We start from the raw sequence: 16,043 nt of genomic DNA, 5'->3' as shown, positions 1-16,043 counted from the left end.
GTCCCTTCTCAGTCATCCCCAAAGTGTTCATCCAGTAATTGCTGGTTTCATTTCTGACAACTATAATTTCTTAAAAAAAACAAAACAAAAAGCAACCCTATCTTATAGCTAACTGAACTCTCTTCTTATAAACATTTACCATTTGTCTTGATTTTGCCTTCTGGAGTTACATAATAAAAATTAATTTTGAGTCTATGACTGCTTTTCAAATATTTGACCATGTATGATTTAAATCTTTTACAAATTAAATATCTCTAACCTCTCTAGCTATTTCTCAGGACCTTCACAAACTGGTCCCTCTTTTCTGTTCTGTCTAGTTTTTTTGGTATTTTTCTTTGTAGGACCTCACATTGTACACTGTTTTCCAAGTCAGTTAATGACAAGTAAAGCAGACCCACCTCTTTTTTTTTTTCCAGGTCATCATATAACCTACAATTGCATTATTATTTCTATTAGGACACATCATATCAGCCTGTATTGAACTTAAAGTCAACCAAAATCCCCCAATTTTTGCTCACAATTTGCCTTTAAGCTACTCCTTCCTTATCCTGTACTTATCCTGCTGATTTTTTAGATGTGAGAAAAGAGCTTTATATATCAATTTCTACTAAATTTCTAATGATAAAGTTTTTATTTTGTAGTTTAGCCTGCCAAGATCTTTCAGATATTCATCTGTCACTCGGAGATTAACAGTATCTAAATAATATATAGTAGATATTCTAAAATAGTATAAAAGTTAAGGATGCTGCCCTTCTCTGGGAAGTATTGTACTTAGATTCCTTTTGATGTAAGTGGAAAATTCAGAAAACCGAGAGAGTTTAGTCAAAATGTTTCCTTCTCCTTTTATGCCCTAAAGATGGTGAATAACTCAGAAGGGTATATAGCCTACAGCCTGCAGTTTAGCTCCAAACAGGGACAACTCTGTGTGTGTGTGTGTGTGTGTGTGTGTGTGTAGGGAAGCGCTGCTGCTGCCAAAAGGCTGGGTAGGTGTGTTCATTCTGATTTCTTTTATTACTTTCTCCATGACAGCATCCAGTCATAGCTTTCTTTTGCCTTTTTTTGGTTATTAAGTGACATATTTCTCTATCATTTAAAATCCAGCAATCATAAATTCTAGAGGACTCAACCAGGAGGTTTGCGGAATTTAGATGTTCTTCTACCTAGTTGTAGATACCCCAATTATCTGGGAAGGAGCATAGAGGTTTAGCTGTACCTTGCTAGAGGACATAGATGTTAGCAATATTCTACTGGGACCTGCTTCCCACTGGAAGAAATAATAGTTATATTGAAACCTCAAGACCCATGTAGGGAATTTTCCCAGGAGTCTCCCTCTGTGCTCATTAAATATTTATTTAATATGTAAATTATCCCATGTCAGGTCCCAGTGATTACTATTTATTTTTCTGAGTTCACAATCCATTCATTTTATAATCTGTTCTAGAACTTTGCAGGGAATAAGATCAAACTTATGGATAAATATCTTCTTTAAAATTAAGTATATTTGCCTCCCTTCAATCCTTGGGTCTCTTTACCATGTACTTTACTCCTCAAATTTTATGAAATGTAAAAAGATATGTCACTTGCTGAAGAGGGATGCCAAGTACTCATGGTTATTAACCAGCCCTTAAATCTCTCTAGGGCGAATTGGTATATACAAAGTAAGCCAGTTAAGAGCATTTTTGTGTAGAAAAAATGTTGCTCAGGTTTTCAGACCTTCTTTGGGGCCGTGTTCCCTGTGACCTTGCCTTGGTTCTAGGGCTCCTTGGACATGGACCTTAGTGTCTCAGTGATTCCTAAGCATCAGACTTGAGTTACCTTTGTTGCTTGGACAAAAACAGAAAGTGCTAAGTAATCACTGGTTTGTATTTCTACTACTGATCTATAAAGAATATTAAGAATTCTGTTAAGGCTTGATTTTAAAAAAGTTTTTTTAGTGGCAGTTAGAGACTCCCATTATAATTGGATCACTGTCATCTTTTGTTAAATATGTGAATGCAGAATTGTGTGATATGAACATTCATAAAAGTCTAATCTGCTCATAGACTCTTTAATATCTGTCAGAAATTCCCTTTTGAAGTCTTTAAAACATAGACTCTCTTTTATATTCATGAAGATATGATCATCACTCTTTGGTTTTATTGGGCTAAACCAGCTTCAGGGTTTTTGTAATTTTTTAACCAAGTCCTTGCTCTTGCCCTTTTTCCCTTGAGTTTGTCTTTCCAGCTTCTGGTTTTCATATCTCTTATTTTTCAGTATTTGAACTCTAAATACAAAAATTTTACTCTGACTCTAATGACTTGTCCATAATCCTAGAAATTCATTATAAACATTACAATAAGCAAAATTGCCAATAAAAAATAACTTAAATGTTAATACCTGTTATAAAACAATTTTTTAAAAATAGATCCTCCATGTAAAAGAACCTGACTCTGTAGAGATTGATTTTCTTTGTCCTAAGAGTTTTTAGAAGAAAGATAGAATAGCAGACAAAAATATACAAAATACTAATTATAGAAGATTCAACTTTTGTGAAATAAACATGGAGAAGTAAATGTTAAAAGGAAACCCTCCATTGTAATTGCTGAAACTATTAAGAATTTATAGTTTTCACATTTAAAATATAAATTTTTCATGACACATATATTTTATACTCTAAATAAAATGTTTAAATATGTTATATGTTGACCTAGTATTTGTATCCAAGGAAACCAAAATAGCTTTACCCACATCATCTGACTCCTAGGTCTGTCTGAATTAGGTATGTGTGTTCCAAGTATTATTATTATTATTTATTCCTGCTTTTGAGACTGAAAACAGGAAAAAGAAAAGAATCCAACTTTGTTTTTTAGATTTGTATTAGTTATGACTTTACAACATAACAGTAGAATTTTGAGATGTTCTACAATTAGCTTCCTTTTGAATGTTACTTACATCTGTAAGTGCTTTGTATATTTGATTTTGTTCCTAATTTTACTATATTTTCTGTTACATCTTTCTCTCTGTGTCAAAAGTTAATTGATGCCTCAGTTAACATCGTTTGTGTTAAGATATTATGAATAGTAATAAAAATAAAAAATAATAATGTAAAAAGCATCAGTTATTATGGCAATTATATAATGACATCTCTAAAGGCCTTTACTTCTAATTCTTATTGGTTTTATTTATTAAGTTTCATGCATTGCACTTTCCAAAACTAACTCTAAGATAATACTTTAAATTTTAAAGATCTTTAAAGTTTTCCAAAGCAGGTCATATATATTCAATTATGTATTGGTATAGACCACAGCCACATAAAAATAGATTAGATATAATTAATTCTCAACATGTCTTTAAGCAACCTCAAAGTTGTACATATACCAATTCAATTAAATTATTTGACATTATTGCTAAATATCAAATATTTTAGATGCCCCAAGAAATTGAATTCACAAAATACTTGTATTTTCAAAGACACAGACACTATTATTTTTTGTTGAAGGGTAAGGCAAGATTTAGACAATACAATCTCAGCTTATTTCTACTTATATAAATCAAGTTATTTAAATAAATGAATTGTGTATGCTGACCTGTTTTACTGATGTGCCCTGGGGGTGTATGAAAAAAAGATGTGCATGGTGGTGGAAGTAGAAAGAGGCATAAAGCGTATTGGAAAACTACCAAATGTCCCCTGCAAATGGGCCCTATTCAGAATCAGTAAGCGTATGATGAGTGAAGTGGTTTTGAATATCGCCTTTAGATTCCATGCTGTTACAAGGCCAGCCCTGAACATGGCAACTCTTATTTCCACACACAGTACCTCTTCACTCTCAATTTAACCCCAAAATCTGATGAACCCATTACTCCATACTTGATTTCATGGAACAAGGAGTAGATATAGTTACAAATGATCAATCACAAGCCGTGAACCAAAGCAGCAAGGCATTAACAATTCACACCATTTCGGTCCACTTGCTCAAGCAGAAGATGTGCCAGCATATTTAATGCACAGCTACTTCGTTCACTTTAAGAAAAGACATGAGTCAGGCTGCATTTTCAAAACAGAGGAGACGTCCTAAGATTTCATACTTTTGAAGCCCCGATGTCAATGTTCACCCCCATATCAGCAATTAAAATAACCAGGTGTTCTGTAAAGGTCGCAATGTCTAAATTAAATTTTAGTCTGATAAAAACAATGTGACCTATGAAATTCTTCTCCCCAATGCATCCCTGTTCTGTTTGATCCTATCATACAAATCAATGTCTCTTACAGCAGTATTATAACACTGTAGACCCCACAGGCAATATGCCGTCAGTTTAATAGGATCACTGAAAAACTAAAGCAGCTGTGAAAGATTGCTCTAAGTATAACAATCCTGTGCTTGTCATTTTGTTCAATGGAGGAAAAAAGCAAATTTGGGTAGGCATTGGTATTTAAGAAAACAACTGCTAAATCTTTTCTCATAAGTACCTTAGGGACAGTAAGATTTGACATATAGCATGTAAACAAAAGTACACAGCAGCTGTTAGTTTAGTTTTATTTGAATGAAAATATACTGATATAAATCAACCAAAGTAGGAGACAGTATCCTCTCCATCATTCGATCTTCCCAGCAGATCATGCTTTTGAGTGGGTCTGTTGGTTGCTCTGGGACCTGGAGTTTTCCAACTATTACCTGGGTTAGAAGCATTGAAGCACACACAGCTTGACACTAGCTCAGACTATGGCAAGGCATACTTCCCCAATGGAAACACTCGAATTTTTTTAGTGTTTTTTAAGAACTCACTTTGTTTCCTGCAAAAAAAGACTTTTTAGATAAACTTCATTTAAAAAATAAGTTCCAATTGAATTGGTGGAAAATTTCCAAATGACATTCTGCTAACAATAGCTGTGTATTTTTGAGATTGAGATCTGAAACTTGCTATTAAAGAGCACATAGAAGTTTCTTTATAGGTAATTATGCCTTGGGCTCTATTCTTTTTTCTTTTTCATAGTCTCATACTCTGAATGAAATGTGAAAATTATAATATTATGTAAATTATGATTCTGGATATTTAAATTGGCATGAATTTTAATTTATAATTAGAAACAGGCTATTAAAGCCTTTGACTATTTCCAGTGCTTTTTGAAACTATATTAATAAAAAAATTATCTTTTTAGCTCTCCATAGTAGATTCAAATATATTGTACAAGTGTCTCTTTTAATGAGATATTGCTTTTGGAGAGAGGTGTATATTCCCTAGGTATTGAACTTAAGAGACCATTCCAGTCAATATCTATTTCGTAAGTTCCACTAGCTTTGTGGTTTCTCTTTAGAGGAGTTTTTGGTTCCTTGTCAAAAATCCTTGTACTACTCTCATCATAAATCCAAATATATTCAAGTTTCTTACCAGTGATGAAGTGGTTTTAATATAAGGTCCCCTTGAAGGCTGAACTGGTTTTCTTATGAATAATATTTAAACTCATTTTGTTTGGAGTTCTTAGAGGAAATTATCTTTATTATTTAAAATAACTATTTGACCTTAATTTAATATTAATTCTATGTTATTTAAGCTTCATGGTGTCTTTTCCCATAGTAGCATGATTTATGACAGGGTAGGCTAGAGCACGTAAAGATTTTCCAAGGACTTTTTAAATGCCCACTTTTGGCCTTCTCCTGGCTAGTTAATGCTTCATTACCAAATTGTATTTTTTTAATATTTATTTTCCTTCAAGCTTCAAAATAATTTTATATGGAAAATTAAAATAAAACAATTCTACATACTCTAAATGCGCTTCAAAATTCTGGTATATTTATATTGACCAAATTTTCATTAGGTCATAGAAATTTACAGATTTGAAGTGATTGTGTATAGTTGGATTCATATCTGAAGTATTGTTTATTCATCCAGTAATCAGTTTACTGAGCACTGCTTTTATCAAACTGAAAAACACCATCACCTCAAACCCCAAAGAGTTTACGATTTACCAAAGGTTGGAAGTGGGAAGGAAGAAGATAAAGACTAATACAAATCAATAAGGGAAAAGTAAAAGTATAAACAAAGCTCTGGGAACACACAGAGAAAGTAGCAATTAATTGTGCCTAAACAACTTGGAGTATTTTGCCAGAGGACATAACATTTGATATGAGCATTAAAGGACAAGAATATATTAATAGGTAGCAAAAAGGAGGAAAAAATGGAAAGGAAATGGAACAGCATAGGTGCGAAAAGCATCAGTTGATAGTTATGAAATTAATATAGCTACCACTTTTAATCATATGATATATTTACCCATGAGGCTCAGCACTAACTCTATCCAGTGAAGTTACTCTTTTTGGTTACCATGATCTATTTCTCAGTCTTAAATCCAAACCCATTGAACTATTGTATTTCAATTTGTCCCATAGTCATAACTTGAGAGTAAACAAAATGGATAAAAAGTAATCATTCATATAACTTTTCACCTTTCCAGTGGTGGAAATGATCCCAATGGGATGATCACATTTGACTAATCTATGCATATTGATAAATTTAAGGAATGATTAATTTCCAAATAATTTATCTAATAAAAATTATGAAGACTTGCTAATGAAAACACTGAAATTACAGAAAAGCAAAGTTCTTCTCACAATCATGTAAATAGGAGAAAAAAGATAGATTACCTGTAATAAAGGCCTCAGACATAAGAAGAAATGCTGTGTATAGCTATGCACACAAATATTAAAGGAACATAGGATAATAGGAGCCAGGTAACCTTCTTGAATGAAACAATATTTCTGAATAGCAGTTTGGAGGAGGAGCTCATCATTTGGAAGGACACACAAAATAATATCCTGGAGTTCATTCCCTTGGAAAGACATGTTTTTGTTTGTTTGTTTGTTTTCATTAAGTATCTTTGTTAGCTCATAACAACATCTAGGTTTATGCTTGTTCCAAGGTTGAAAAGTGTCTGTTATCTTTTCTAAATCATTGCCCTTGTTTCTTGCATCTCTTTATGCAATTGTCAACAGAGAAAAGAAGAACTGTACCTGAAAGGGAGAAACCATTGGTTAAGAACACTTATGAGTTTTCTTTGGCATAGAATATTATGAATATCCACTAAAATGCTTACAAAATAATTCGCACGCGTGAAAATCCATTGTTGGGGTTGAAAAGTCAAGTGATTTTTTTTAAAAATCAATTTTTCTATTATATTTTATAACTATTATGTTAGGCCAATCCTTTTTTTTTATGGAAAATTCTTTAGTTTTGGTGAATAAATTTTATTTTTTCAATTTTGTCAATATATTAAGATGATTTATACTTTCTAAGTACTTTAGCATATCATTTTCTTATGTTTTCTGTACCTTCTTAGTTAGTGGAAACATTGTTTGTTCTTGGAGTGTGCTTTGTCTTCCTTTTCAAGAAGATCATCAAAGTTACTAGTTTGCAGCTTCCAAAAAGAAAGAGCTTTCTAATCCCTAGTTCAGAGGCTAACCTTTATTAGCACTCTCGTGGTTATAATGAGGACCTTGCTTCCAGCAGGGAGATTCTGGAATACTGAACAGATTATTCAACAAGTTCAGAGCAGATTCTGAAGTCCCTTATAAAACCTGCTTGTGAATACTGCTTTCTTTGCTTTGCTGTTTCTGGTTTCCATAGTATTCCTAATTACATAAATCATGTGGAGCATGGGAGCTATTTTCCATCCAATATCAATTCTGAACCAGCTTGAATTTTTATATAATTTGTGTTTTTTTCTAAGCTGTATTTTTTCTTAGATTCTTATGGAGGTTACTCTGAAAAAAGTAATTTTATGGTAGACGATCTATGAAATATTTCTTTGAAATTGTTTTGGACTGACATAAAGAACTTGAAAGTTAGTTTGTGACAAGCATTGATGAATAAGGCTATAAGTCTAGAGAATCTGATAAAATTTTCTCAGGTTTAAATTTGGATGTAAATCATTCAAATTTGTTATCTCTCAATTTATTTAACTTAAGTTTAACAGCTATTTATGTAATACTTTTCCACATTCAAAATTGTGCTAGATTTAATGAGTGTACCAATTAAAAGTGTACAAATTAAGATTTAATACATAGTAATATATGAATGTTGTAGCAGTTAACTAAAAGCACTGATGATTCTTTAACTTTCTTTAGGAAATGTTATAATCAAGATTGATTTATATTACACATTTTTGAAAGATTAAGGAGTTATAATCCTGAAAATAATCTCTTTTACTTTTTATTTCTTTTATAATTTATGTGATCTTATATATATTTTTTAAGTTTGAAGTATTCGTTATGATAAAATTTATAGAGAATAGCAATTGCTCCAAGAGTATAAAATGGTTTTGATATGTGAATTTTAGGAATCGTTTTTAGTCCAGCTAAGTGCATTTCATTCTCACATTTGAAGATATCTAAATAGTCATTGGGTCATAATTTTCTTTTAACTTTCTTTACAGTAGTCTTGGAAAATCTTAAACTCTATTTCTAGTGTTCTCTTCAGTATTGAACATATTAGAAATCTGTGCTTTGGTAGAGAGTTGCAGAATTTAGTGCCATAAAATGCATAACTTTTTTACTAAGAGCAAAATTCAGCAGACTACCAGTAGCAAAGGTCATTTGCATAACTCAGCTGCATAGCAGCTCAGCTGAACCTAATTGTAATTCAATTTCCAGATTGCTACGCTAGGCCTCTCTGCATAAAATATGCAACATATAACATAACTAATGGCACCCGACCTATCTTCTTTGCTGGTGATCTATTTAATTTCTTTTTTAGTAAAAATATGTATCAAATAAGATAGCCAAGCCATATGGTTATATGTTTATGTTGTATCACAAGTATACACTTAAGATCAAATTTTAAAAATGATAAACTTTTTATAGGTTATCCTCTTTTTTAGGTTATGGCTAAAATATGTTTTTATTTCTTTATTTCTGGCTTTTCAGAAGGAAATTAAATCTTGAAAAATGTTAGCTAGCTGCCATGTTATTTGACTAGTTTACACTAGAAAGACTTCATAAGCTAATCATGTGAAAAAGTATATAAACATGTCTGTCAAGTCTATATGGATGTTGCAATACAGGCCCACAAGTAAATATCTTCTATCTGTTTACAAAGCACATGCTGGAGTAACCTTCCTAAATCTGACTAGCTTTTATCCCAGAAACTTAAAAACAAAAAGATATGATAAAATGCTTGCTTAAGATTCTCCCCTTTACTTTTAAACAGACTTGCCACCTGTTTTACGGCTTATTTAAGCAATATGAAGACCTGAGTAAGATGGCTTATAAAGGTGTGAATTATATTTTATGAATAATTTCCAGATGTGATATTTAGGTATATAGGCTCCTCTACAGGAAGCTATATACAGAAACAACATGGATCTTACAATTTTATCAGGACAATGCAAGTAGATTTCAGCAAGGTTGGTTCCAACTCATCTGTGATAAATGAGAAGATAAGGCAATCAGTGCACACCATGACACTCTGTGCAGCTAGTTAGGCACACTTCAGAACTATTCAGGTGTGCTCACAAAGCTTATGAGTCTTGCATGGGGGGGTGTCTCAATATAAATACATCCTTGATGGTGGCCACTAGTAATGCAGGAATTGCCTCTCTAAGACTTAACCTAGGTCAGATATAAATAATAGATGTTAAGAGTTAGCTCTGGTGTTGGGGCTGTGTTCCAGGCAGTGTATTTCGTTCAGGTCAAAAGAATTATTTTCCCTTATTTTCTCTCACAGTTCCTCTGCTTGAAAAATGCCTGCAAAATTCCATCACACCTTTGCGGGGACCCGTTTGGGTCTCTAAGGGAGAAGGTTTCAGCCCCTCAGGAGCTAAGATGTACATCCAAGGAATTCTTTTGGCCTTTTACCAACGCTTAAATTCTGCAAAAAAATATTATAAACAGGTGAGTCATCCTTCTTTAAAAACTGCTTTATTATATGTTTTAAAATGTACTTGGTTGTATAGAGGCAATGATTGGCATCGTGTCATAAAAGAACTGTGACATGTATTTTGTGAGCTCAGTGCCCATTAGGGAGCCAAAATGCTGCTTCTGTAATCTCAAAGCCAACAATAATGGAGCTAATTGTATCTGTCTTTTGGTATGGGATGTCATATGTCTCATCTTTTCTTGCTACATACTGTGCAAAGCAAAGGCAACTTCTTATGTGGAAATTCTATAGAAAGTTACTTTAAATAAGAAAATGAATAGCTTCTAAGAGTTTGAAGGTTTAAGTGTTCAGCCGTCTATTTATTTTTTTTTTCCAGTATGAAATCAAAATTGCTATTGTAGAAATTGGGCTAAAATATAACTAATTGTATACTGGGAAATGAAATTGTAAATTAACCTTATGTCAAGCATGATTTACCTCATGTATGCTTATTTAATTTGTATATTTCCGGATCTGAAAGTATAGAAATAGAATTAATATATTGGAATTAAGGCCAGGTAGATTTTGCCCTTTAATTACTAAATATCCATTCCATAGTTATGTGTGTATACGTGTGTATAAAGTCTTTGATATTTTCATAAATACTTATAGAAACTTTTATTTTAAAGTTGCATTCACATTGTAAAGCAGAATGATTGGTATCATTTATAATAAAACTGGAGTTGCCACATTTTTAGAATCCCCTTTGCATGTGGTTTTAAGCATACAATTTACCACGTTAAAGAAGGGCTAGGTTTTACATTTCTAACTGGGAGGTTTCAGTTTAGAACCAGGCTCATTATCTCAAGCCACAGGCTGCTGAAAAATGAATATTTTGAAAGCATCATGCTATTATTCTCTGTTTTCAGAGGGCGGGGGAAGGGGGAGGCGGGAATGGGATTCAAGCTCAGTGTTCACACAGCACCTCCTGCTGTTTGGTTTGGAAAAGAACAACTTGTATTGACGAGGAAATTCTTGAACTAAGGTATCCGGAACTAGGAAGACATATCTTCCTGTGAGAAACTTTTCTTCTCGAAATTACCTAGTTAATTAATTACCTAGTTAATTAATTCAGTGGATACATAAATAGGATTAATAATTATAGATAAGGTTATTTATAATAATATGGAAAAAAACAATCTTATTTTAAATATTCTTTATTAAGCTTAAAGTATATAAAAACTGGTATAAAATATATTATTGTATTTAGATTAAATTATTTTAACTGAAATAACATTTAACTTTTAAGATGCAGTGATATTATAAAATGGATTGTGACCAACTTAATTACGATCATTTGGTATTAAATGGTTTGATTCCACTTATTAGTTTAAAATTATTGAATGTTAAAGAAAACATGAGACTATTCTCCAATGCAAGCAAAGTGCTGTTTACATCAAATCAAAAAAACTTAATAATTTTCTAAATTTTATTAAAAATGAGAGTGTCAGAGATAAGAAACAGCTCGGAAAGTTGTATGGTGTGTTTTTTTTCTTCCACTGTACTAAACATAAAATTTAAATAGAGATAAGCAGTTGTAGTTGGTTGAGAAGAGTTCTGTGTATTGTGAGAAAAGAAAATACTTTAAGAATTCCTGCTTTGAATTTAAAGGTTTCTTTATGACTCAGAATTGATGAAAAACAATATTTTATTAAAATATTACATGTAAATATTAACAAAATTTAACATTTTTGGCATCTCTGAAATTGTCTATATCAACATTATGCCAAATTCAGAAATATTTTATAACATAGGCTCTTTGTTATTCCTGACTAAACCTTTTTTATGTTGCTAAGTTGTTGTAACTTAGTTTTTCACTTAACAGTTTTGATATACTTGTTTAAGTTTTGTTTTAAAATATAAAAATGAAGAAAAAGAAATAGAAATTTGCATATTATGCATTTCATGCAAATTTTAGTTTCTTTCAGATGTTCTTAATTATATGTATTCTTGAGTCTCTTTTGTATTGTTATACCATAACTTAATTTAAAATTTTTGCAATATTTAGAAAAGTCACTGTGGTGGTACTCTTAGTAGGTCATCATTGGTTAAGTGTTAAACTTGGCAATAACTTTATTTGTGAGTAGGACTTCTTAGCAAATATCCTTCTCAGCATTAATGAACTTTATTTGAACTGCATTTACTTCATTTGACCTTACAGACAGGCTTTTCTATTTAGCTTTATATAAGATTATGTTAAGGAATCATTAGATAGAGAAAATGGAGATGGATGATGATTCCTATTTCCTTTATAAATTTAAGCTTATAAATTATAGGATTATATGAACTCTTAATATCATTTTCATTTATTCCACTTCTGAGATCATGTATAAAAACAATATCGTTTTGCTGGAATTCTGTCAAAAGATCGTAGACTTTAAATTGATGTTTTGGAATTCTCGTAAGAAATTTCTTTTAAGTAAACTGTGATAATGTGGTTTTTAAAAAAAGTCAGAACTACTGGTTTTATGTTTATGAACTTATTCATTTTTCAATTTTTAACTTTAACTTGGCTATTATAGCAAGCAACTAAATTAAGCCCACTACATTATTGTGGTTTTAAATATATACTTACTGATTCGTGTATATAAAATGAGACATTATATTTAGGACAGCATAAAGTCACTTACTCTTACATTTATCACATTTATTTCCTTAAAAGTGGAAACATCTTAGAAATTGCTCATTGCTAAGCAGAATCTATTTAATTGGTAATTTTTGAAGTAGCATAAACACGTTCCTATAAAACCCAGTTAACACTTTCAGAGACAGGGCCTGTTCCATCTCATTAGCATTCTGGTTATGTAGTGGTGCTGTTGGTGGGGGTGTTGAAGTAGGAATGCCATTGTGTCGAGTTCCAGTGTTTGGGGACAAACACTGCTGTGGAAGGAACGTGTGAAAAGGCCACAGTCCTGTCAGTGAATGAGGAAGGCTGTGCTTTCTGTGTGCTTCAAGCAGGGAAGCTGTCATTCATAGGCCTAACACAGCTAAACAGAGGCCAAAACACAAGGCTGCACTACCTTTTAAAATGATATTAGTGATTTTTAAACATGATCGTCTTTATTTATGATCCTACATAAAGCTTTTAGTTGCTGTCAATAAACAAAATATATGTCAGTCTGTTCAGAAACACTGTAGAGCTGCATAAAAGTCTGTGGAACTGTGCCAGGAGTCTATATAAATAATGATTCAGAATGGTTGATCTTAAATACAAATGCGATTTTTCGGAAACATTTTTTTTCTGGAAACGTCTTCCCAATTTTGATATTCCTTTGAATTATTTCCCCTCAACCAATAAAATTTCTGGTAACTTTTACATAATAAATGCATAGCACTCTTCTTTAAAATAATAATTATTAAAAGAGCTCATAAACATACAATTTTAATCAGTTAAAGTGGTTCACAGTATAGCTTAACAGTTGTTATAGATTGCATAGTAATTTCTGAAATTCAGAGAGAAACAAAGTAAATGAGTATTTACCAATAATATCTTAACAACCACAATCTTAATTGTAAAGAAAATCGTAGTCCCTTTGATATTTAAGACATGAAAAAGTTAAAGGAATTTTTAATCCTAATTTACTCCTAATTTTCAGCAATTTGAAAGAAATGGTCAACTTTGAAATTAAATTTTAGCTTGTTTGATTACTTTAAAAAAAAATGAACAGTAAGATACCCTCAAATATTTCTTACAATCTTGGGCATTTTCTTAACTTTGGCATTGTATTGAAAAACATTGACAATTTCTATTTGTGTCTGAAGCATCAGTTTGATTTTTGTAATTTTAATTTGGAGATATGTACTTGAGCTATTTGTAATAGATAATTATATAATGAAGTTTCTTAAAAAGTATAATTTTCTGCCTAAGTGATTTAAATTTTTTGTGGTATAGAAACCTTTTTGTTTATTAAATTAAGCAAGATACTTTTTCTAAATTCTTCATATTTGATGCATTGAGTTTAAAAATCGCACACTAAATTTCTATTTCAAAAATTACATTTCACTTTTTAAACAGCAATTGTACTGTAATTTTATTTTGAGGGCATATAATTAGATGAGGAAACGACCATCTCAACTTCAGCATATATTGATTTTGTGGTTTAAAACTGAAATGTATTTTATTGTTACATTAAATTAACCTTTACCCAAAGCACTTAGATTTTGTTAAAAAAAACTTAACAAATTAATGTTGGTTCACTTTACCTACACTTTTAATAAATTTGATACTTAGATATCAAATCAATAATAATTTTATTCTATTCAGAATAGATTCAAAGCAAAGTATATTTAATGCTGACAGAATATGTTTATTGCAAAATCTATTTTAAAAGAATCTTAATGTTATAATTTTCTATGAAAGAAGTATTGGAAGTTTATCTTTTCAGATGATCTTTTCAATTTGTCTGTGTCTTAGATCAATCAAAATCATTTATTGGCCCTAACATTACTGAAGAAATAACTATTTCATAGTCTCATTTTCTATATATATTCTTTTTTTTTTTTTAGTATGCCAGCTACTTCTTTTTTCCAGCTTTATTGAGATATAATTGACATATAATAGTGTGTAAGTTCAAGATATACAATGTTATGATTTGATACACTTGTACATTTACAGTAGGGTTAGTTAACACCATCATCACCTCAGCGAATTACCTTTTTTTTTGTTTGTTTTTGTGATGAGAACATTTGAGATATACTGTCTTAGCAACTTTCAAATACATAATACATTATTGTTAACTATAGTCACTTATTCTGCATTAGATCCCCATCTATATATATTAAAATTGGGCTGTTTTCTTGATTTAGCCTTCCTTGGGCAGTACCCAAATATTTGTTTCAAACTTCTTGATGTCCTTTGAATCCTTGGAACAAAATCTATTATACCTAAACATAAGTTACTATTAAAAACATTAAAATAGAGTTACTGATGTTTCAAAATGAAAACTACTTCTGTAGGTTCTGATAGGAAATTTTTTAGATTATTAGGTTGTTTGTAGATTTGAGTGATTGTTGATTTTTTTTTCCCTGAAACCAAGCTGCATTCTAGTTACTTGAAGTATTTTAAGAACCTTAAACTTGTGTCTTTTTCTAAGTGTCATGCTTTGAGCAGGCCTAACATCAGTTAAATGAAGTGAAAATTGCATTCTTGTCTTGATAGAGATGAAAATGGATTTCTGGTCATGAAATAGATGTAGTTGTCACTTTTTAAAAAAGGTGTCAGCAGTTTGCTTCAGCAAGTAAGGTGCCAATTCAGTATGGCAGTAAACTTGTGATCTGAGCAATCAATAAAATGCTTCAATAACTTCTGCTTCATTACACTTATAATAAGAGGCTATAGATCCGTGGCACATAAAATGTTGATAAAGAGGCTATGTGGGGACTGACTGTGACAATTTTCTTGAAAGTACAGTAAGTGCAATATTGCCATCTAGAGTTTGTGCATAGGTAATTATTACAGAGAAGGAAAACAACAACAACAACGAGATAAAACAAGAAATGATATTGAAATTCTGTTTATTTTTCATATTTATCCATGACATATTTGTCTTCATGGAACATTTCATTTGACTTGTCATAAAGCTGTTTAGGTCATAAGAAAAAATTTCAAATCTACATTTTTCTCTAATTCTTTTAGAATTATACTACCAAACGTCACATGTGTATCTCTGGCTCAAAACTGAACTTTTTATCATGAAAACTATTTATTAAATAAGTCACTTTGAAAAAAATTAGACTTAAAGATTTTCCTTTTTATACATGGTAAGTCAGTTATATAAAAATAGAGCTTTAATTATATCTCATTTGGGTACCTTTTAATTCAAAATATTATCTTTATTAATATTAAACACTTCTTCAAAAAATAAGAGCCCACTCACCTTAAAAATGGCATTTTACAATAATTCCATAGGAAGATAGACTTTCCTGCTTATGTGATTTTGAACATTTTTAATGACGTGTAGCTTCATTTGGATATTATCTAAGAATATGTCTTCATCTTTAAATCAACACTTTAAAAAGTGTTGTCTATTTTTTTATTAATTAAAAAATTATTCAATTTTATAATTTTTTGAATGAACTAGGATAGAAGATACATTTTTAGCTAAAGATTATTGAGCTCTTTCTCCCTCTGAACTTGTGACTGAAAATGGCAATTC

At 31.1% G+C, this 16,043-nt stretch overlaps 1 protein-coding gene across 2 annotated transcripts in view; it reads left to right on the top strand.

Annotated features, from left to right (window-relative positions):
* The window catches only part of DCDC1 (doublecortin domain containing 1), a 367,143-nt gene that overhangs the window by 74,850 nt on the left and 276,250 nt on the right, over window positions 1-16,043 (top strand). For both annotated transcript variants that reach the window (XM_039866324.1, XM_039866327.1), the window contains exon 8: window positions 9,697-9,863. In XM_039866324.1, the coding sequence (XP_039722258.1) occupies window positions 9,697-9,863 (167 nt within the window). The remainder of the gene's footprint in view (window positions 1-9,696; window positions 9,864-16,043) is intronic.

The sequence above is a fragment of the Pteropus medius genome, unplaced genomic scaffold (assembly GCF_902729225.1).
Source record: "Pteropus medius unplaced genomic scaffold, Ma_sr-lr_union100, whole genome shotgun sequence".
Lineage (NCBI taxonomy): Eukaryota > Metazoa > Chordata > Mammalia > Chiroptera > Pteropodidae > Pteropus > Pteropus medius.
This window is presented reverse-complemented; position numbering and strand designations above follow the sequence as displayed.